The sequence below is a fragment of the Clupea harengus genome, chromosome 11 (genome assembly GCF_900700415.2).
Source record: "Clupea harengus chromosome 11, Ch_v2.0.2, whole genome shotgun sequence".
NCBI classification, from domain to species: domain Eukaryota; kingdom Metazoa; phylum Chordata; class Actinopteri; order Clupeiformes; family Clupeidae; genus Clupea; species Clupea harengus.
This window is the reverse complement of record NC_045162.1, coordinates 30,015,024-30,040,050: the sequence shown is the minus strand read 5'-3', so window position 1 is coordinate 30,040,050 and position 25,027 is coordinate 30,015,024. Positions and strand designations below refer to the sequence as shown.

The 25,027-nt window shown below is 39.4% G+C and overlaps 1 protein-coding gene across 1 annotated transcript; it reads left to right on the top strand.

Annotated features, from left to right (window-relative positions):
• The first annotated feature begins 394 nt into the window (after window positions 1-394).
• Window positions 395-19,063, top strand: LOC105901263 (gamma-aminobutyric acid type B receptor subunit 2-like). The gene is made up of 19 exons (XM_031576848.2): window positions 395-1,092; window positions 2,012-2,149; window positions 2,473-2,643; window positions 3,955-4,056; window positions 4,331-4,396; window positions 7,615-7,803; window positions 10,112-10,354; window positions 10,685-10,745; window positions 11,066-11,143; window positions 11,260-11,410; window positions 11,619-11,751; window positions 11,843-11,950; window positions 15,165-15,287; window positions 16,291-16,401; window positions 17,211-17,435; window positions 17,801-17,962; window positions 18,224-18,338; window positions 18,509-18,581; window positions 18,791-19,063. The coding sequence occupies exons 1-19, from the start codon at window positions 844-846 to the stop codon at window positions 18,915-18,917; spliced, it is 2,625 nt and encodes an 874-aa protein (XP_031432708.1). The 5' UTR covers window positions 395-843; the 3' UTR covers window positions 18,918-19,063.
• Window positions 19,064-25,027: the final 5,964 nt, after the last annotated feature.

Below are 25,027 nucleotides of genomic sequence, written 5' to 3'. Positions count from 1 at the left end.
CAAATATGACAACTGGTAGTGTGTCACAGAACTTGTTATTTTTTTAGATTATTCAGATCTCCCCCTATTGCAATCTAAAGACAACAAGAGAAATACAGTTTCTTGTAAATTGTTTTCAACTTGCCACATTATGTACTTCATTTACTCTCACCAGTTCCATAAGTAGCCTTATATAAAACTACCACCATATACAGTACCAGTCAAAAGTTTGGACACACCTTTCATTTTTTTGAGAAGTGTTTTCTTTACTTTTCTCATTTTTTTTTTAAGTTTTTTCTTTACTTTTATTATTTTCTACATTGTAGATTAATACTGAATACATTTAAACTACCAAAGAACACATATGGAATGATGTACTAAACAAAAAAAGTGTTATCTACCATGTAGAAAATAATAAAAGTAAAGAAAAAACTTAAAAAAAAAATGAGAAGGTGTGTCCAAACTTTTGACTGGTACTGTATGTATACAGTATGAAGTGCTTGTAGGTGTCTGATCCCTCCAGACCATCTACCAGTTCCATAAGTAGCCTTATATAAAACTACCACCATATATGTATACAGTATGAAGCGCTTGTAGGTGTCTGATCCCTCCAGACCATCTACACGAGTTTGTTCCCTTCTACCTGACTTAGGGTTAGTCCACAGTGACAGATGTATGTGGTCATCAGCTTCAGGGCAACGCCTTTATCCCATAATCCTTTTCAGTGGATTCCTTCTGGGCGTTGTGCCCCCACAGAGCAGTTCTTTTGCAGTCTGAGCAGATGAAGGCGGATTAAGCAAGACATCGAAGTACCCCCTTACCAAACTACACTCCCCCCCAGAATTCTGAACTGAAAGGTGTCAAATGGGTGTTCCTGGGGACCTATGGAAGGTGCTGGTGCTCTGGGGACTACTGGAACACTGGCCTTTCTGTTCATCTCAGGGTCGACACACACTGCCGGTCTTGTGGATTATGCCCTTCACAGATGATCCTGGGTGTGGCAATATCACGGAGGCAACACTGCCAGCTGTCCACCTGGCCCAGCAGCACCTGAGGAAGCAACCCGCTCCACTATGCAACTATGAGCTGGAGATTCACCTCGTAAACTCACAGGTCATTTTGAATTCTATCTCTAGTGCCTTTGCTTTGTCTTTTGTTGTCAATTCTGATCTCTATGTAAAAAAACAAATGATGTGTTAGTGTAGACTACAGCCTACCACTTTCTTTACTGCACCTTGAGTTGAATTAAAAAAAAAGTACATGCCATTGCCCACAGATGTATGTCAATGTATCTTCAATGTAATCCTTTACATTTTCAGTGTAAACTTTTGGCCTTTTCTCAGTGTAGCATGTGCTATACCAAGTTCAACATTCAATAACTGGGGTGCGAAGACTGTTTAGGTTATCAGTTCTTGGTGGATTCATTGGTGGTTAAAAGAAGCGTGAATCATGAAACCTCAGATACGGCTTTGACAATCAGGTGTTAACCCTCTTAAACAGATTAGCCCCCTCAATCGGTTAGTTTTCATGTCTGATTTTGAGACATATCAGTCAAAAGTCCTTTTCTGTACATAGTGTCCTCAGTCCTAACTTCCCTCAACATAAAGTATGTAGGTGTAAATTGAACAATAATGTCATGAAGGCTGTGTAAGATTATCTTGCAACATTGTCCTTTCATGGACAGTTGGCAAGTGATCAAATTAAATAGTAAATACAACGCTAGTTTGATGTTTCCTTGATTCATGACATCCAGTTGCCAACCTGTCTGTCTATTTGCTCTCCCCCTTCCTGCCTCTCCTTCTCTGTCTATCTCTCTTTAGTGTGACAATGCTAAAGGCTTCTCTGTCTATCTCTCTATAGTGTGACAATGCTAAAGGCTTCTCTGCTTGTCTATCTCTCTATAGTGTGACAATGCTAAAGGCTTCTCTGCTTGTCTATCTCTCTATAGTGTGACAATGCTAAAGGCTTCTCTGCTTGTCTATCTCTCTATAGTGTGACAATGCTAAAGGCTTCTCTGTCTATCTCTCTTTAGTGTGACAATGCTAAAGGCTTGAAAGCTTTCTTTGATGCCATATGCCATGGTCCAAAATACTTCATAATCTTTGGAGGCGTTTGTCCATCTGTGACATCCATCATTGCTGAATCTCTTCAGGGCTGGAATCTTGTGCAGGTGGATGAATGAATGACCTGCCTTTGAACACTAAACGGACAACACTATCATGACAGGGCACAATGCCCAGAGTGTCATCCCACTGTACTTGTATCAGTCATTTGTTAAGTAGTCATAGAATAAGCCATATTTGACCAGATGGTTGATTTGCATCAGTCAAACCACTTTCATAGGAACTTTGTAGGAGGACAGGAAGAATACTCTTGATTGTTCTATGGAGTTGCTTTAACATGGCTTAACAAGCTTTTTAACTAAGTTTTGAACTGGACAATTGCAATTGTACTTTTTGTTCTGATCACTAAGTCATTGTTCATTTGTTTAAGCTGTCCTTTGCTGTGACGGCAGCTGCATTTGAGGAAAAGGGAAGGTACCCACATTTCTTCCGAATGGTCCCATCAGATAATGCACTTCATCCAGCTGTGATTCAATTTGTCAGACACTATAACTGGAATCGTGTAGGTATACTGACTCAGGATGGCCAGGGATTTACTGAGGTAAGTTTCAGCTTTAGATGAAAGACTGCCAGAAATGTTTTAGAATATCGATTGTAATTATAATTCCCAGAATCAGAACTCAGAATGTCCTCAAGTACTGAAGAATGTTCCTTCAAGGAGCTATATGTGTGTGATGAACACATGTCAATCTTCCCCCCTTACTTCTGTAGTCACAAGCAAGGACTACTATTTCTGCTAGCCTTCTCTGTTTGCAATTTATTTGAAGGCCTCTCATTTTTGAAGGCAATATCCCACCGTTATTTTAAGATGATGAGTTGTTAAAGTGTTGTTGCAAAAGTTTAGGGAGTAAATAATGACCTTCCTATTCAAGAATGTTCACCTTACTGGTTTTATGGACTATTAAGAGCAAGTTAATTTAGTGTATATATATATACACACACACACACATACACAAACATATACATACATATTTGAATGTACATGTCCTTTCATTCATCTCCAAACTCTAAACAGACACTTTTGAACCTATTCAGATGTGACTGTGCAGACAGGGTCCATGTAGACTACAATTGGTTATTCGTTTTTCATTTTCAAAACAAATTCAAGAAAATAAAAAACGACAGCACCTGAATCTCCTTATACTTTGGGCAGAAAACCCTCCCTGGCCACTCATCTCTGAACTAATACTCTCAGGGATTTCAACTGATGACCTACCCTCTTGAGTCAGAGCACACATACTGATGACCTACCCTCTTGAGCCAGTGCACAAATACTGCTCACAGGCAGGGCCGGCATGCATGATGCCTGGGCCAAAATTATTGAAATAGGCCCCCGCCCCCAATTAAAGTAAAGATACACTTGACAGCTGGCTTGAGATATTCAACGGCATGCTTTATTGTTATGTCAACTTGACTTGATTAAAAAAAAATGTATCACATTAGTAGTGTACTTCCAAACTTTTAGTCTAACCCATTATTTAATTTTTTTATTGTAGGTGCGATTTTAAATATTTCTGCAGTCACACTCACAATTACAAACAAAACAACAGATTGTTGTATTTGTCTTGAAAATGAAATGAACATGGCATGAGTAATAACCAAATGTACATGGACCAGACAGGTTTTTCTTTCCAATAACAATTGACATTGACTCATTCTGACATCATACATTTGGACATCATACTTTTAGCTACCTGAAGAAGTTCTGAGATGGCCAACCAGAGGCTCTAGATAAAACATCCTGGAAGGAGTGACCAATATTCATTCATGTCCATATTCAACATTTAAAAAAATGAATCATCTGAAGCTTATTCTAAAACATGCTGTTATGACATGCCACCCGACCCAACAGGTGCAGAGAGATCTAAGGAAGGGGCTGTTGTGGGCGCAGATTCAGATTGCAGCCACACAAAGCTTCATCTATGACCCCTCTGCCAGCTTGAGAATGCTGAAGGTGATTTTATCATTTTGCATTTTGTTTGAAATTTGCTAAAATATGGAAGTCTTGTGTTCACCATCTTCTGACCCGCTTTGGCATTATACATAAAATCACAGATGTCATTTCATAAAGTCATTGGCCTGAGGTGATTAATTGCCAACAAAGACATGACAGGATCATATGTCATAAAACTAGTTTATTAGCACAGTATGCATATACTAAACACATAATAGGATGTGTAGTATTAACAGATTTTATAAATAAATAGCTAATGTTTTTGTTTTTTCAGGAAAAAGATGTGAGGATCATTATTGGGCTGTTTAAAGAAAGCACAGCAGCTAGAATCTTCTGTGGTGTGAGTATCTGACTACTGTGATCATTCAACATTAAGTATCTTAAGGAGACAAGCAAATTGCAATAGACAGTCTACTTTCATCCAATATAGAATGGGGTCACTTATCACATTATCAAAGAGGGCATTTGGCATCTTTTTATGTATTTTTTTAATTAATAGAAAGAGTTAAGGTAGGTATATGCCAAAATGTAATATAATCCCTCAAGAGTTAAAAATGGGCTTTCAGGAATGCAGTCAGTCACTTCAGGTCAATTAGACATGGACAGTGAATTCCAAAAGACATTGCCTCTGTGCTTGTAAGGATCAGTGATATTCAGGGGATGATTGATATTACTAAAAAGAAAAAAAAGTATATATTATATACTGTATACTTATAACTTTTATATACAGTCCCCTCCACAATTATTAACACCCCTGGTAAAAGATGAGTAAAAGGGGTCACCTTTTTGTGAATTAACTCACTGAACAAATGAGAAAACCCGACTTTCAATTGAAATCATTATTTATAATTTATATAAAAACACATGTGCCACAATTATTTGAATACTTTGTCCAACCTCCCTTTGCCAGTAAAACAGCTAACATTCTTCTATAACATCTTAAAAGGTTGGAGATTACAGGTTAGGGAATTTGAGACCATTCCTCTTTACAGAATCTCTCCAGATGGTCCAGGGTCTGCGGTCCTGTCTCGTTCATGCTCCTCTTTAACTCACCCCACGGGTTTTCTATAGGGTTTAGGTCAGGGAACTGAGATGGCTGTGGCAGAAGCTTTATTTTGTGTTCAGCAAACAATTTTTGTGATTTGGTTGTTTGACATATGTTATGGACCGTTTTCATGCTGAAAGATCCCAAAACAACCTATTTTTAGTTTCTTTGCAGGCAGACAGATTTGAGTTAAACATTTCCTGGTATTTCCTGGTATGATGCTTTGTACCTTAGGCAGGTTTCCAGGGCCTTTGGAGGAAAAACAGCCACACAACATCATAGACCCTCCACCATACTGGAGAAAAACAGCCCCACAACATCACAGACCCTCCACCATACTGGAGAAAAACAGCCACACAACATCATAGACCCTCCACCATACTGGAGAAAAACAGCCCCACAACATCACAGACCCTCCACCATACTTCGATCAGGTTCTTTTCAGCATAGTCATCCTTCTTTTTAGGCCAAACCCACCTTGAGTGTTTGTTGCCAAAAAGCTCCCAGTCCCAGTAGCATTAAGCAAACTCCAGGCACTTACATTTGTGCTTAAATGACAGGAAAGGCTTTTTTCTGCCATGCCATCCTGTTACTGTTTGAAAGTTCACACTCTGATCAATGTTTTAAAACCTGATTATACCTCTGCGTGTAGTGACCCTGGGTCGGGCTAGTTTTACATCCAGACAAAATATATTTTAATGAGCCAACACCCAAGCACAACCCATGCAGCTTCTGTCTTCACCCACCCACTGACTGAGGTTCTGTGGAGTTTGGAGGACATCATAAGCGGCTCGAACAATGAATTGAATGTGTTTAGTGTCCTTAGCCCACAGTTTTCTCCAGCTGATCTTCCTCGTCTCAACACCATGCCAGTTCATCCATTGCTCTTACTTTGCTTGAGAAGCTGCTGTTGCTGCTCGTCTAGTTTCCTCTTTTTGCTCGTGAACAAAGCTAGTTACCATCTGCCTCCTCTCCAGCAATGCAGCCTTCACCATAGCCCATGTTTTCCCACTTTCACCAAGCCCAAACCCTGCTCTTCCACTCTGTGGTGGGTGAACCCAATACTGAATCATGTAAACCAATAATAGAATTGAACACTTCTTTCTCTTTAGTTTGCCTGACCCCCCACTCCCAAATTCAAAGAAAGGACACATATACTCGAGAATGTCACATGTTTTTAGAATCTATAGGCTAATATCAACTGATTCTTTTCTCTAGTGATCTAGCAGGTTTATACTGCTGAAACATATCTGAGAGGTAATTTGGTCCAGTCCCATTAAGTGATTTATAAACAAGTAGCAGTGCTTTCAAAATCAATTCTGTGACTTAGTGGAATCCATTGTAAGGACTTAAGTATTGGAGTGATGTGGTCAGTTCTTTTCATTTTCATAAGAACTCTAGCAGCTGCATTTTGTACAAACTGAAGCTGTTTGATGGTCGTTTTAGGAAGGCCTGGGAAAATTGCATTGCAGTTGTCAACCCTGCTGGATTAAGCTGATTTAGATATTGTCTTCACATGGTTATTAAAACTAAGATCACAATCAATTATGATGCCAAGGTTTTTCAGTGTCATTCGCTTTAAGTCCTTTTTTGTCAATAAAATCTGGGGATATGACAATGATGAAAGTGTAACACTCTATGAGCTATGATGGGTCAGTATGAGGAGTATCCAGAATTTAAAAGAAACTGTCAACATTGAAAAGAGTAGAATTCTGTTTACAAATACAACAGAGATCACTTATTCTGAATAATAATAATTTCCTTAAGATCCTTTTGCCTACACCTGATTGGATCGGCAAAATGCGTTGCTTGCCAGAACTAGCACTATAGTTTTTGGGTCTTGTTACCATGGTCCAATTTTGATGGCCTTGATGGTTTTCTTGGAAATCTGCGGTTCACAGGAGAAAATCTGTTTTTAAAGTGTTTAGTGTCTGTGTTTAAAGTTGCTATTAAACAATAGTATTGCTACTATTACTACTAAATATACTTGCTTTCAGTTGCGTCTACATTAATTATGTGATTTTACATTTAAATATCCATTATTACAAGCTTCAGTCTTAAGAAGAAAAATAGCTATTAATTGCAATTCATTACAACACATTGTGTGATTAATTTGTTTTTTTATCAATTGACAGTACTAATTGCTTTTATTGATTTTATGTAAAGCATTTTGAACTGCAACTCTTGTACAACATGTGCTATATAAATAAACTCCAAAGTCTTACTAATTATTATCTTGTCTATGTTGTGGCCACCACCACCCTTTAAACTGATTTCAAAACTAAGAATTGAACACTTTGGCTTGTACCAGTAGCCAGTCTGGAAGAGGCCACTGAAATCTCTGGCTAGTGCAAGGTACATTAGAAAGCTTTGTATCTGGTAACTTTAATAAAGGCAAAATACTTGACCAAGATCACTAAAGAAGTAATATTCATAGTCTGTAAACAAGCAAATAAGGTTGTTTTAAAATCTGCTGAATCTATTTCCCCTCTTCTAATGTCATTCTTTCCAAGGCTTACCATCTGGGCATGTTCAGCAGCAGGTATCAGTGGATAATCCCTCGGTGGAACCAGAGGGACTGGTGGGTTAATAGAGGCACAGTGAACTGCTCTTCGTTGAGTCTCCTTAAAGCCGTGGAGGGGTCCATCAGTGTGGACTTTGAGCCTCTTAGTTCGAAGCAGACCAGGGGCATTTCTGGAATGGTGAGTGTGCTTCACATGTTCTGTCCCAAATGTATTCAAACTAATATTTAACTGTGTTAAATCGTATGTTAAAATGTTAAAAAGTTTTCTATTATGCTTATGTTAATTCATTTTTATTTCATTGTATTATTATAGTTAGTTTTTAATATGTTGGCACTCTGAGATTCTTTTGAATGAAGGGTGCATTACAAATAAAATAAATTATTATTTTATTATTATTAATACTGTTAATACAATACTTATTTGACAAGAAACCTATCCACTAAACCATGTTGCACTAAACACAAGTGATTTGAGACATCGGAGTACAGACCAAAAAAAAAGTACCTTCAGACTGAAGGTTTTATACCAACAGAATGCAATTTTGACTGTTTTTTCATTCATATAGACGGTTAAATTGCCATCTAAAGCCACTTTTACATATGAAATCCGTAACAATGCCACATACAAACAAGAGTAGATAACGAATTACCATTCCCACTTAGCTGTCAATCACAGCAAAGTTCCATTCAATTCAATTGTATTTATATAGCGCCATAACAATACAATTGTCTCAAGGCCCTTTACAGAGCCTGAACCCCCTTAGTGCAAGCACAATGGCAACAGGGGTAAGAAAAAACTCCCTGTTTGTCAGGAAGGAATCTTAAGCAGAACCACGGCACATAAGGGGGGACCCATCTGCTTGAGGTCGGTCGGGTGGAGGGTTGTGTGGCAGAAGGAGAAGGGAAACAACAAGTGTTGTGCACAGCCTGCATTTGGTAGATGTACATAATATATATACAGACATCCGGTGGTAAATACATGATACAAACAAGACCAATTTAGTGGGTATACACTGTGCTCATAGGGTTACTGTTACAGGGGCAAGGGGGGTAGGGACAGAGAAACATGTCGGTGGTGGCAATAATATATATTGTATATAAATGTTAGCATAGGGTATGGGGTAGAGTAAGTGTACTGCAGTCCGGTGGCGGTGGGTGCAATTTGCAGAGGGTTTCTACAGGTGGATCGGGTGAAGAGACTACAGCAGCGTCCCATAGCGAAGATAGTCTAGATTAGGAGAGAAAGAAAAGAACAGAGTGAGTGGGTAGAGTTTGGCTGTCCATATGCGTAGATGAGGAGTAGTGGGGGTGAGGAGCAATGTTTCCACATCCATCAGCAATTGGAACATGCTATAAGGGGAGAGAGAACATTTTTGTTAGTAGACATTCATTTCAGAAACAGATAAGGAGATGCCTTTGGGTAGTAGATTTAACAGTAGGCAATATGGCCATTTTATCAGTATTATTATAAGCAATTAGCAATGTGATATGAAAGGAGAGGGAGAGAGAGAGAGAGAGAGAGAGAGAGAGAGAGAGAGGCTGCCTGGCTAGGTGTATGGGAATGTTATTTTTATTATTTGGATTTTAGTCATAAGCTTTGTAAGGGTGCACAACAGTGCCCAATTTTCTGGTGACAGTCGCTGTACCCGGGATCTGTCGCACTCCTTCACGGTACAACATACGCTGTCTGTAGCCCAGTTTTGTTGATTAGGGGGGTATCGCATGTGTTTAGATATGTTTAGTTTATGTAATAGGGTAAAATATTTAGTTGCATATGTTTTTTGAGTCTGCTAGCGGTTGCTATTTCAGGTGAAATTCGGTTTTCGGTTGGCTAATCTGTGGCTAATTTGCCTTTCCTAACAGTTTGGTGAACTGTTTTACCTTGTAATTTACCTTGTATTCATGTGTCCATGTGTCTTGTATTCCTAATTCAACTATATATAATGGAAGACAGAGTGTGAACTTTTGCGAGATGTTTAAAATATGTAAGACAATATGTAAGCAAATATTTCCAATATAGTGACTAAAATAGATTTCATTCATGACACACTCATAGTTAAGGTTTCATGCAGTTAGCCTAGCTGTGTTAGTTGTCCAACTGTAGCTGAGGAAGCTATTTTAATCGTTGTCAGTTGCTAGGGTGTGTTAACATGAACTAATTAGCTGCTAAGTCAGTTGCTAGGGTGTGTTAACATGAACTAATTAGCTGCTAAGTCAGTTGCTAGGGTGTGTTAACATGAACTAATTAGCTGCTAAGTCAGTTGCTAGGGTGTGTTAACATGAACTAATTAGCTGCTAAGTCAAACTTGTGTATTTGGGGACCAAGCAATGAAGCTAAAGTGTTTCTAGATTTTGCTTATATTATAGAAAACTGATTAGAATAAAGGGTAACTACCTATTTCATATACAGTGCCCTCCAGAATTATTGCCCTCCTTATTCAATAAGCCCCCCAGTGCTAAGTTGTTTTTATCAACTTTATTTTCAGACACCACAGGAGTATCAGAGAGAATATGATATGCTTTGTGTTGGGAAAGGAGTCACGTCCAGCAGGTTTCATGGTTTTGCCTATGATGGCATCTGGGTTATCACGAAAGCACTAGTGCGAGTGCTGGAGGCTGTGACACACAATGACAAGTACAGTAAGCACCGCAACTACACAGTCAGTGACGAAGAGCTGTCTCAGATGCTCATTCAGGCCATGAGTGAAACCACCTTTTTGGGCGTCACTGTGAGTATTAAAAACTCTATTGTCATTCATTACATCATACAATGGAGCACCTTCACTAAATAGAATTTTCCATAGAGTTAAAGTCTGATGTATCAGAATGTTTAATGTTAAATGACAGAGTTTGAAGTACTCTTGCTTCTTCATCTTTATGATATAATGTTAAATAGGCCTCGTAACAAGGAGAAATTGATTGAACACTGTTAGATGTCTATAACTATCCTGCAGTATAGTTTTGCTTTAGAAAAAAGCACATGTACAGACTAAAATGCTTACCTCCATGTTTCAAAGAATGGGCATGTTCCACGTCATGAGGATAGTTTCTTTGTTTAGGGCCAAGTGATGTTTAGAAATGGAGAGAGAATGGGGATCATCAGATTTACCCAGCTTCAAGGTATATTACCAGAGGCTCCCTCTGAGTTGTTCTGTCTGTTTGTTTCAAACTATTAGAGGATTTCCTTGATTAAAGTTTGTCAAACCTCCTAAAATTAGTACGGTATGGTATTAGTATGGTGTACTGTACTGTCAACAAATAAATATTAAACCACTTTTTTTTTTTACATTTCGATTTTCTTAATAATATAACATCAGTGTGCATGCTCCTTGAAACTCATGGAATGACTTTCTCTTACTAGTCTTACTTGTGGAATAGGTTTGCTAACCGGTATTATCATGCCCAGGTTGTACACTTTTCTTCTGTTCTCTATCTTCCAGATGGCAGGGAAATACAGGTTGGTGAATACAACACAATTGAGGACAGGCTGGAGCTTAGCAAGAACATGCGGTTCACAGGTTGGAGCTCAAAACCTTATTCAGCATATTTTTCCAAATAAGTTTCCCAACCAGTGGAAGTACAATTCTGAACCCTTGGTGTAGTCACTGATATTCCTCCCTTTTTTATTCTGCAGCAACAGGCCCCCCAAGGGATAGGACTTTGGTGCTTCGTCAGAGAAGACAGATAAACATTGTGGTCTATAGCATACTGTCAGCTGTCACCATATTAGCCGTGCTAATGGCCAGTTCTTTCCTGTTCTTCAACATGAAACACCGGCATCATCGGTAGGCATGAATTCTCGACACTCGCTACAGGATATTTACATTTTCAACCATTACATCTTATGGGTCACAATCTTTACATCTTATAGGTCACAATCTTTACATCTTAAGGGTCACAATCTTTACATTTTATCGGTCACAATCTTTACATCTTAAGGGTCACAATCTTTGTATGATCTTTGTCATTCTCCATTCTGTTTTCCTTTAACAGGGTCATCAAAATGTCCAGTCCATTCATAAACAACCTAATAATCTTGGGTGGAATGCTCTCCTGCTCCTTCATCATCCTGTTGGGTCTCGATGGGTCATTAATCTCAGATGGATCATTTGAAACACTATGCACAGTAAGAGACTCAAACAAATCATACATTTGAATGTTTGTGTCTGGAGTGGACCATATATATTCATGCAAGTAAATGTACTTCCTTTGGACAGATTCGCCCATGGATTCTAACCATTGGGTACACCATGGCATTTGGTGCCATGTTTGCCAAGACATGGAGAGTACATGCCATTTTTAAAAATGTGCAGCTGAAGAAAAAGGTAATTATGGAAATGAACTTGCACATAATGTGGTGTTACTTTTTGGCTAACAACCCATGGTTCACCTTTTGCTCCCAGAGTCAAGCTATACTTTTCATACTGTAACAATGTGACAAGGGTAGACTTAATACATCTAATGTTACTTTTACTTTCATAGAGATAAAACTGTGCACACGTATGCCCTTGTAGAGCATCAATCAATCAATCAATCAATTCAATTTTATATAGCGCTTCTCTATATACCCGAAGTCACTTTACAGAGTCCAGTAGTCATACACACACAGTCATACCGGTGGTGGTAAGCTACCTCAGTAGCCACAGCTGCCCTGGGGCAGACTGACAGAGCATAACATTTCACCAGGCAAACAGTACTCCTCTGAATACAGATAGTGACATCAACCACAAGGGGAGATTAGAATAGAACATGTATATTATATGTTATATTACCTAAAGATCAAGGCATAACTGAAGTATAATATACACACTAAAACACTTCTCCCTGCTTAAGCTGTCACACTCACCTTCACATATATACTGATGAAAATGCAATAACAACAGCAAGACCTCCTTTGTCTACCTTTTTCAACTGAGGTCAAAGTTCGTTAAAACAAAGCCAATAGACTTCTCTGGTTAAGTGGATGAAAGTACCTGGTTAATAGGTCACCATTCCTAAAAATAAGCAGAGCTCAGAAACATTTCACAGGTCAAGAGCATCCTATATAGTTCTGATTTGGTCTTCCAATGAGCACAGACCTTCTGCTGTAAACTTGTGACCTACAGGGGTGCTAGAAAGTTTGTGAACCCTTTAGAATCTTCTGTATATCTGCTTACATTTGATCTAAAATGTGATCATATCTTTATCTAAGTCCCAAAACTTGATAAAGTGAACGCAGTTCAATAAAAAAACCAGAAAACATTCTTCTTTTATAATTCATTTATTGTGCAAAATTATCAAACATTAAATGCCTTGTTGGAAAAAGTATGTGAACCCTTGCTTTCAGTACCTGGTGTGACCTCCCTGAGCAGCAATAACCTCAACCAAACGTTTTCTGTAACTGTTACTGCTTCAACTCATGGATGTTGGTGTGCTTCCGTGCATGAACTGATCTCTTCAGGTTTTTCCACAACATATCTATAGGATTAAGGTCTGGACTTGACTGACTCAGCCATTCCAAAACATAAAATGTCTTCTTCTTTAACCATTCTGTGGTAGACTTAAACACTTGTCTCGCTGCATGACCCATCTTCTGTTCAGCTTCTGTTCACTTCCTGTTGTTCTTGGAGAGTAGTGGCTTCCTCCTTGGTATCCTGCCATGCACACCATTCTTGTTCAGTGTTTGCCTGACGGTGGACTCATTAACACTGACATTAGCCAACCCCAAAGGGACCTGTAGATCCTTATATGTTTCCCTGAGGTTCTTTGTGACCTCCTGGAATATTATACATCTTTTGCTGGAGGACTACTCCTGGGTAGAGTAACAATGGTGATGAATTTCCTCCATTTGTAGACTATCTGCCTGACAGTGGATTTGTGGAGCCCAAACTGTTTAGAGATGGTTTTGTGGTTTTTCCAGCATGAGCATCGACAACTTGGATAGGACCTGTGATTCCAGCTGTAATCAACTGTCCAAGCACACTGATTTCACTCTTACAGCAATCTTTTTTGGGGGGTGCTGAGATGTGGTGCGTTTACCTGCAGATCGCTATTCAGCCCATTGATTTAGGATAGGAGCTCTCACCAAGGCAGGTCACAATGGTCTATCCAAGTAGCAATTCAAAATGCTCGGCCACTGGTCCTGTCCTCTGGCAGATCTGCGACCTGCCCACCAAACATTGGTTCCGTAGGAGCCCATAGGAATGGTTGACAGCCGTCACAAACCCAACTTCTGCTTTGTAGCTGATTTAAACCCTCCTTATGCTACGGCGCGTAGCAAATTATCCCACCTCCTCCCCATTCTCCTCCTTTTCACTAGTAGCCCTGAGCTGACATTACCTCTTATCCATCACACATGATATCCACTATAGGCATCTCAGGACCATGGTCAGCAACCAAGCCAAATGTGCCTATTATAAGTGCTCTAAATGAAGCATGGGTAACGATGGGTAACTAGTCAAATAATCCACCCGGGCGGAATAGGCCATCTTAATTTTTAGTCACTTCGGACAAACGTGTCTTCTAAATACTATAACGATAACCATTTCGGCCAGCCATTTTTGCTGCCAAATAAGGACCCATTGCCTATTTTTGAGGAATGCTAATTTGTTTGTCCACTGACCTTGCTCCATATCGTTTGTGACTTGCATTGATGCCGTGATGTCATTTTTCTCAACAGTTCAACCTTTTAGCAAGAAGCAAGTGCTCTTCTGCAAATTATAAGTTAGCTGCTTAAATAATGCTATCAAGCCCAAACAAAAAAAGCCACTCAAAAGAGGAAGGAAAAAAGAGAACAGGATGAGTATACTGCTAAGGATGAGTATACTGCTAACCACGAGGTTTTATTTAAGGAGCAGCTTGGGAGAAGAAAGAGTGGATTGGCTATACCCTCAATACAGAACAGCAGAGGCAGGAATGATAGTTTTATTTAAGGAGCAGCTTGGGAGAAGAAAGAGTGGATTGCCTATACTCTCAATACAGAACAGCAGAGGCAGGAATGTGGGCAGTGTTGTTAATGACTGCTGAGTGCAAGGCCTGTGGGATGAACTCATAGTGGGTACAGGTTTATCTTTGTTTTGGAGTGGGATCAGGGATTTAAATCTATGCCATTGTTATTGTTACCTCTCATCATACGTTGTAAAATGTGTATCTATTGTAATCTGTGTCTGTAATAACATTTGGCCACTCTATGCTGCTTTTTCATGAAGCAATCTCCTTAATATATATATATATATATCTTTAAGTATTAAAAATCAGCGTCTTAAGATTTGTTCCTTTGAAGTAATCACCCTTTCAATTGGCCAAAAGCATATGTTTTTCTAAATCCACCCTACTTTGGGGTAAATTTGAGAATATTTCTATTGTGGGCACAGGTAACCCTTTGCGGGTCGTCAATTTGCTGAAAGTGTGGTTAACAATTTGCAGGTCTCATAATCTCATTGCAGACAAAACTGTGGAGAAACCATCTGTCTCCATTGCTCTTTCTTCCTCCTTATCCCACTTTCTCAATCTTTCCATACATCCATTCATCCAACCACAAACCTCCTGATCCCCATCTAGGTCCTAAAAGATCTCCGCTTGCTTGTGGTGGTTGGTGGAATGCTTCTGATTGATGTGAGCATTTTAACCTGCTGGCATATCATCGACCCCCTGAGGAGGACAGTTGAAGAATACAGAACAGAGGTACTTTAACTTAGCTATTTTATATGTCATCAGAGATGTGAACAGTATTGATACTGCTTATTTAAACTCAAGTGTGTGAGTTGAAGAATACAGAACAGAGGTACTTTAACTAAGCTATTTTATATGTCATCAGAGATGTGAACAGTATTGATACTGCTTATTTAAACTCAAGTGTGTGAGTTGAAGAATACAGAACAGAGGTACTTTAACTAAGCTATTTTATATGTCATCAGAGATGTGAACAGTATTGATACTGCTTATTTAAACTCAAGTGTGTGAGTTGAAGAATACAGAACAGAGGTACTTTAACTAAGCTATTTTATATGTCATCAGAGATGTGAACAGTATTGATACTGCTTATTTAAACTCAAGTGTGTGAGTTGAAGAATACAGAACAGAGGTACTTTAACTTAGCTATTTTATATGTCATCAGAGATGTGAACAGTATTGATACTGCTTATTTAAACTCAAGTGTGTGAGTTGAAGAATACAGAACAGAGGTACTTTAACTTAGCTATTTTATATGTCATCAGAGATGTTAACAGTATTGATACTGCTTATTTAAACTCAAGTGTGTGAGTTGTGTGTGGATTGAGGTTTGAGAGTACTGATTCTTGGATGGGGAAAACTGGTCCATAGGATATATGTGCATAGCACTTTGCAGAGGATATATGTCTCTCTTCCTTTTAAAATGATATCCATAGCCATTTTAGTAGTTCAACATGGGTGCCAACCAGTATAGAGCTTTAACTAGTCTATTCAATTATGAAGCTTCACTGTGCTCTAATTGAATAGATGGGCAACATGTTTTGCTGGTCCACAGACATGTTCACAGAACTGTTCCACTACTCTAAGCATCCTGTGAGTGCATGAATGTAATTAGCTAATCTGCTCAATCCCACCCTTTGCCATTACTCTGTTAATGCACATGTATTATGTCAATGTGTTAATGCATGCGTGTCGTTTGTCTCGCCCCACTCCTGTGTCTGTGTTTGAGTTGCAGCCTGACTCCAATGGGAATGATATTGCCCTTCATACATTCGTGGAGCGCTGTGAGAGTGCACACATGAGCACCTGGCTGGCCATTGTGTGTTCTTACAAGGGCGTTCTCATGGTAAGAAGGAATTCTGGTATGATGTATAGGGAGTGGAAAACATATTGAAAACATCCCCTGAGTAATGGTCTAATTATGGCAATTTCAGAACAATGTATAACAATGTATAACAGCATTTCTAGAAGAATTCGAAATATTATAAGTTTTGTAGCTGTTCCTGATATTACTTCCACACCCCGTGTGCTGGATGAATTTGACACATTTCTCATTTGTTGAGATCCCATCTTTCCATCTGGATGCTTCTGACCGGGAAAATCAAAGTTATTTGTGCAAATACATGTGCCAAAATTTGTCATTATTGGGTCTTGACTGTAGATTGATGAGGGGAAAAATTAATTTAAACGATTTCAACAGAACAAAAAAAAGTGAAGGGGTATAACTAGAAGATTTTGGAGTGTTTCATTCATTCTGTAGAGCATCTATCCAACATCAGTGCCTGGCCTCATACATGCTCTACAGGATGAATGGGCACCAATTCCCACAGAAACACTCCAAAATCTTGTGGAAAGCCTTCCAAGAAGAGTGGAAGCTGTTATAGCTGCAAAAGGGGAACCAACTCCGTATTAAGGTATATGTATTTGAATACAATGTCAATACAGTCCCTGTTGGTGTAATGGTCAGGCGTCCAAATGCCTTTTGTCCATATAGTGTATACCTAAATGGAAAACATCTAATCTCTGTCATATGCAGGTAAGAAAGAATAAGAATTGGGCCTAATTCCCTAACTGTAGCTTTTTAATGTTTCTGGGCAATATAGAATTCCAACACAGAGGGTGGGTAACTTATGTCAAATGTATTCCTTCCCTTAGGTCTTGGGCTGTTTCCTGTCCTGGGAGACCCAGCATGTCAGTATTGCGGTCCTGAACGACAGCCGATACATTGGGTGGAGTGTGTACAATGTGGGCATCATGAGTCTGATTGGAGCACCTGCCTCCTTCCTCACAAGAGAGCTCCCCAATGTGCAGTTCTGTGTCGTAGCCCTGGCCATCATCATTGCCACTACTGGGACACTATGTCTGCTTTTCATGCCAAAGGTCATTTGGTTTCACTGTATAATTTGACTGTAATATCATTTTTTTTTTCAGCTCATTGATTGTTATGTATTTCGAATGTGATAATAACTTGCAGTGCAAATTAAGCAAGTCATTTAAAGTAGCCTTTAAAGGGAAACTTTAGGATGTTTAACCTGGGCTCTATATCCTCGTCGTTTTAGGTCCCAAGGACCTAAATGCTCTTGTAATTTAAGCCTTGCCATTGTAAGTCAAGTGACACTGTTAGTGTTAATATGCACACCTATATGTTCCATACTGAAAGTGAACTGTTAGCACACAAAAGTGTACTTTTTTTTAACAAGGTTTAAAAAAATTAATAAAAAAATAAAGTTCTCCCTCTCTCCAAGCTCCTCCTCCTGAACGCTGAGTCAGTGAGTCAGTTCCCTGGCTTTCCATTCTGCCAGAGGAAGATGGAGGCGGAGCCGTGGAGATGTAGCTCCGCCCCCAACACCTCTGGCCTGGAGGAGCTACACAACTACAACCAGCTGCTCAGGAAACGTCTTCTGGAGGTAAATAAAACAAAGCCATAGTGCTGCGTTCAAAAAAATGAAATGAATTCACAGTTAAAGGTGAGCAGCCAAGATGAACTTGTGTCTTTCACCAAAAGTGAAGTAGCAATTGCTAGAAAATCTTATAGAATTGATTTAAATGTTATTTAAACAGTATACTTACATTTAAAAGGTGGCAAGCATGAATGTCCTATTGTTCTATATAGGTGGTATGCTGTACATGTAATACATAGATTGCATTATACTGATTCATTTTCTCAGCTTGACAGTGAGCTTGAGGAGATCAACATGCAACTTGGCAACATACCAGTTCCTTGCAACCTGCTGGAATCCAGTGCAGAATATGTTGTCATCACCCATGCAGATGTATCAGCAGGTAAATGTTACAAGCTCTGTTGTGACATATAATAATGTTTCACAAAGAGTAGAGATACAGTGGATACATTACATGGATACAGTATTCGGCTGCCCAATCATGAATTGTCAATGTACTTCATGTTATTATGGTGGTTTGTTTAATGAACCACATTGAAATTGCAAAAATAGGCAAATGCAGTACCCTTCCTGAAGCCACCAAGACAGATGATGATCACCTGAGAGACATTAACTCACCAGAACGGTAATTGTAATATTGCTATCCTGAGCTGTTTTTGCACGTGTGCTATCCTATTTTGTTGTTCAACACTAGCTTCTTGTTAGTTTGATCCTGAGGTTTGATCAAGAGCAGAATATGTTTCTTTCATCTATAAGATGGACTGATTTTCATAATACTATATCAAAGGGAATTTAAAGATTTGTTCACCAAAGTTCTGTAATTCTGTCCAATAGCATCCAGCGCAGGCTATCTGTGCAGCTGCCCATCCTTCACCATGCGTACCTCCTGTCCATCGGAGGAGTGAATGCCAGCCTCACCAGCCCCACTACGCCACTGGGCAGTCCTGCTGCCAGCCCCTAACACAGATCACAAGTGTCTGGGCGCCACTGGGCAGTCCTGCTGCCAGCCCCTAACACAGATCACAAGTGTCTGGGCGCCACTGGGCAGTCCTGCTGCCAGCCCCTAACACAGATCACAAGTGTCTGGGCATTATTGCAACCTTGAGCCCCCCCCCACATCCCACACAAACCTTAACCCAACATGCAAACAACTATGCAAGCTTTTTTCTTCTCTGTATAGCTTCTGTGACTTTACAGCCCTTACAATTGAGAGGTAAGTTGAGAGATCAACGTGGACCTTCTGCCTTAAGTGATGACAGTATTTCACAATGTACTTTTTATATGTATGCCCAGTATGTTTTTGTATGTATGCCCAGTACGGTTTTGTATGTATGCCCAGTATGTTTTTTTATATGTGTCCAGTATGGTTTTGTATGTACTGTATGCCCAGTATGTTTTTGTATGTATGCCCAGTATGTTTTTGTATGTATGCCCAGTATGTTTTTGTATATGTCATTGTTTAGCACCAGTGACATGAAAGCTGCAGTCATATATTTTTGGAATACTAATTGTCTCCCATCATCCTCATTACCTACCTCTGAACAAACCAGTTTCTCTTTGCATATATACATTTACATTTACATTTAGTCATTTAGCAGACGCTTTTGTCCAAAGCGACGTACAAGGGAGAGAATAGTCAAGCTACGAGCAATAGAACCTGGTGTAACAATAAATACTACTTTACATAAGAAATATAACAAAATGAAATAAAAAAGAAAAAGAAGTGCAGAAATGTAACTGTTGTAATTGCAAGTTACGCACTAGTCGAAGTGCCAGTTAGGATACTGTATAGCACAACGCTGTCAACGCTATGTCCTGGGTCATTCCTATTCAAAGAAAAGATACCCTTAAGGATTAATCCTCCAACCACATTGAAATCATTTCTCTGGTTCTTACTCCTCTGGTATCACTGGCAACCCCACTGAAAGACAGTGGCCAATCTTATTGCAGCCCACACGCTAGCTGGTGCCAGAAAATAAGGTTCTAAAGTCACTCATGTAATCATATTCGTAGAGATATATTTTGTAGTATGTGGACCGCTACAGTGTAAAAAAATATACAGACATTATAGAAACATGGTAAAGTTATCTAATGATTTTGAAAAATTATTTTTTCTAGACTTTCTGCTACCAGCCCCCTATGTGACGTAGACTGTGATGACACCACAGTATATGGCTTATCATTGGATGACTAAATATCCCTAGGGTTTGGTATGGTAACAATAATGTCAGAAAACAACTTAAATACACAATTGGAACTTTGGAACCATTTAAATGAATGTTAAAAGGATTGCTTTATTTAACCCTTTCAGACCTGAATTATGTTCCAATGATGGAAAAAATAAAAGAATGTTGTTTTCCTGTCTGGATTACACTCAAAAACAAGCCTTAAAAAAAAAATCTATTATAATAATTATTATTGTTTTTTTGTAAATGTCCATTCCAGTGGACGGTAAGTAATGCTATAAAAACAGAATGTGTTTGTTTGTTTTTTTCATTTCTGGAACATAAACTTGGACCATAAACTAAAAGTGCTATGCATATGATGTCCAACTTTATGTGATGACCTATCAACAAGAAAAACCATCAGAATCAAGGAGAACAGCTGGTTACCAACTGATCACCAACGTAGTCGTCGTATTTGAAAATACCTTTGAAGCAGTGTATTCTGAACATTAGTACCTAGTACTTGACTCATTTCTATCCTTATCTGTAACTGTTTATTGTTGAGGAATGCCAGTCTGTAGCTCAGAGTCATTGCTTATGGGCTGCCTTGAAGCAGTTTCTTTGTGGAACGAAGCAGTAGTGTCCCTTGCACTTGCCACAGAAAACATGTGTCTCCCCAGTGCACTGTGGCAATTTACACCTGGTTGCTTCTTTCCATTCATCGGAATGTGGCATGTGGTCCATCAGGTCAGTGCGGTCGTTGTTCAGCAGGGGCTTTCCCTACCTGATCCTCTCGCAGTGGTGGGCTTTGGGACGAGCTTGGGCTTCCTCTTTTCTTTGCTGCTCGTGGCTTCACTTCCCGCACAAGGGCTTCTCCTACTGGTAGCATTTTGAAGTGCAGAAAGATCCAATGTGTACTTCTGGGGAATGCCCTGGCATGCTTTTTCTCTTCGGTACTCAAGCCAGCTGTTCACAACAGCCAGATCAAAGGCATGTATAATCATTCTAAGGGTCTATTTTCTGGACCTGATTTCTGTCCTGCACAGACTTGTCCACAACATCCACGACCTGGTTATATCTCATCACAACTTCAGGACGCACGACCTGGTTATATCTCATCACAACTTCAGGACGCTGAATTTTCACAAAGGACCCTTTCTTCTGATCCCATCTCTCATCTTCGTTTCCAGCTCAACCAAAGTTGGAAGCCATGACCACAGCATGATTATCAAACCACCTTTCCATCCCTGCTCCGGATCTCATCATGACTCCCTCTTTCTCTTTTAGACATCGTTGTCACTCATCAGTGGTGGGTTGGCAAAGCGGGACACCCTAGCTGTTCCAGCTGCATGTACCTTCTTTTCTGTCAGCAATTCTAGTAAGTCATGAAAAAGTTATCAAAGAGGATTTTGTGGTTTGGGCTGTGCAATGACACAGATGGTGTACCACTGAGGCTCCGTAGCCTAAGATGGCCTTATTCCTATCAGACAGCTTGGTGGTGGCACCTTAACATAGAAGAAAATCATATGCTAGGCAACCCCGTGGCTCTGGCTTGCCTTTGATGTTCAGGTAGGGAAAGCCCCTGCTGAACAACGACCGCACTGACCTGATGGGCCACATCATGCCACATTCCGATGAATGGAAAGAAGCAACCAGGTGTAAATTGCCACAGTGCACTGGGGAGACACATGTTTTCTGTGACAAGTGCAAGGGACACTACTGCTTCGGCAGGAGTGTTTACCTCTGAACGATACAATTTGTTTGTCTGTGTCTGTTTTGGTACAATGTCGTCTAGAGGTCTGACTTTATGAAACACATCTTTGTTTTTTAGAAGGCCTGTCATAATTGTTTACGACAAAGCTGAACAAGTCTTGGGACACGGTATCCCTGAGCCGCCCAAGGTTTACACTTGGTTCCCAATACATTTGCCATGTGTGAGACAACAAGGGCTTCTGCTTCTGCTTCATGCACTGAAGCATGTTTATAGCCCACAGCATTTAGTTTAGCATAGACATTAGTTATTGTGGTCATCAATTCCAACATCTTCTGGGGAATATACCGTTTAAAGACACAAAAAAGGGTAATGATTCAGTGATGTTTGTTATAGGATCTTTCCATGTAGATGGCACAGGAGTATAAGGAGTACAACACAACAACTTTTCCTTCTTTTTTTGTCAAATCTTCACAAAATAGGACAATGTCCTCCGACTTTTCCTGCCCTGACCCTTCCTCATCATGTACTGTCTCAACAACAACTTCTTGTTCTATCAGTGGTCCTGCCTCATCCATGACATCTCCTGGAATTGATAACAAACATTACCTATATATCTGTATATTTATTTGTATAGTCATTTTTTTTAAGAACAGCTAACTTTACTATACAGTAATAATCTTTCACAGATCATTGTACTCACCGACCCTCGAGTCTAGCATTCTCTGCATCTTCTTCCTCATCATCACTAGCCAAGCTTTTCATTTCTGAGATGTTTCCACTATCCATCATCTGAAACACTTCAAGTGCTCTGTAGAATACATTTTTTTTAAAGAATTTTTCATCTCACTATGCACTATAGTTTCAAGTTTTTATTTCTTTTAATCATCATTTTCATTTGTATTTTAAATCATTTTAATTTTAATTTTTAATAGTTTTATATTTCTTTTTTCGATTTATTTGTATTGCCATACATTTTTGTTACTTCCTCATCTATTTGGTGTAATGTATTGTATTTGAATTGCTTTGAATAACCTGGTAATGTACCTTTTCTGTTTCGATGTCATCATATTTTCAAATTTTTGACTACGTAAAACATTTTTGTCCATTGCTTAAAAAAGGTGCTGCATAAATAAAGTTTATTATATTATTATCATGCTTTGAAATCATTCAGCCTCAGAATAAGCTTTCTTGTACAGCTGAAAGATCTGTCTGAAACACTGATTTTTAAAGAAACCCACATATTTGGAATTACTTTCAGCTCCTTTCGACCTACCATGCCTACCATTGCTTGAAGGTCCAGTTCTGCCCAGGCCTATATACAGAGCACACCGAAAACACACAACATTATGATTACTGACAGATTAAGCAATTAACACATATTGTTTGTAAAATAAAATTGTTTAATAAAAAAACATTTTTAAGAGATAAAAAATAATGCATAGTGCTACCATATATGGATTAAGGATTTTAGTCAAAATAATATTTATCACAACAACAAAGATCAGGTGGCGGTCCTGGTTTTGGTGCCTGCTACGTCCCTGAACATTTTCTATGACCTGTGTATACTGTGTTCAGTGTTTTGCAGACAGCCCAGCAAGCGGCTTAATTGCTGTTTCCTTATTGGGTGCGCAATCGGAGCCAGTCCCTTAAAAGGCGCTTCGTGACGTCACCCAGGAGCTCGCTCTGGGAAAAGCGCATTCGTTGTTTTGGCTGCCACCACCATTGCCGCATTAGGAGCCTCGGTGCCTGGCCTAGGCCGGTTCAGACATTCTACCAGTCTCGGAGTGAGAGTCCGAGAGTGAGGCCCAGGATTATTTGAGGCCTATTTCAGGAGGCCTGTTTGTTTCTTTGTTTCTTTGCTACTTTGAGATTTTTGTTGTTTCTATCTATTTTGTTGTCTCCCTGTTTTTCCCTTATTCAATATATTTTTGATTTAGTTTAAAGAAAATACATTCTTGATTATTTTTGTCCTATCCGACGTTGTCTGCCAGTTTCCTTATTCCCTCAAACTTGTTTTTGTTTACGTTGCCTGACCCTAGCAGGGAACGTAACAGTGCCTTAGACAAAGTACAAATGTGACAAAACTTGATTTTTCACAGATGGCAGCTAACAGCTTATTTTAACATAGCCTACCGTTTGCTACTTGCTTGCATCAACAGACTTCTGCCTTTTACTCGACTGGGATGGACTGTTTCGGTCCCTTTCACGGAGGCAAACTGAAACTAATTTGGGTATTCTTTCCGTGGAAGGGACCGAAACAGTCACATCTCCAACCACTGGCAAAGTAAATGGCGTACGCACACCCCCACCCCATATCGACCTACTAACGGATGGCGTCATACATGCGCTCCACTCAACCCTTGACGCTGTTGCGCCACTAAAAAAGAGAATAAGAAAACTGAAAAGACTGGCCCCATGGTATACTGATCAGACTCGTGCACTTAAACAAACCACACGAAAACTAGAAAAAAAATGGTACTCCACCAAACTTGAGGTATTCCACCTGGCATGGAAGGATAGTCTTCTAAGCTATAAACGAGTACTTTCTGAGGCGAAATCGGCTTACTATTCTTCATTGATTGATAATAATAAAAGCAACCCAAAGTTCCTATTTAACACCATTTCTAGGCTAACAAAAAACCACAATACAATCGAACATTCTGTTCCCATAAGCTTTAGCGGTAATGATTTCATGACCTTTTTCAATAACAAAATTCTAACAATAAGAGAACAAATTCATAGTCTCCTCCCCCTCTATGACCTTACACCTCTTCCAAAATGCCCTATGGCAACACCCCCTCAACCTGGTGCTCTCCTTGAATCCTTCGCACGCATTGACCTCCCTGAACTAAACTCCCTGATCCTCTCATCTAAATCATCGATGTGTCTACTAGACCCTATCCCCACAAAACTTCTTAAACATGCATTACCCTTATCAAGTGAGACATTACTTAATGTAATGAATAATTCACTAATTTCAGGATACCCAAATCATTCAAAATAGCAGTGATCAAACCATCTCTCAAAAAACCTAACCTTGATCCTGATAATCTAGCTAACTATAGACCCATATCTAACCTCCCTTTCTTGTCAAAAATACTTGAAAATATAGTAGCTAAGCAACTTACTTCCTTTCTACACCAAAACAAAATCGAAGAAACCCTCCAATCTGGCTTTAGAGCCCACCACAGC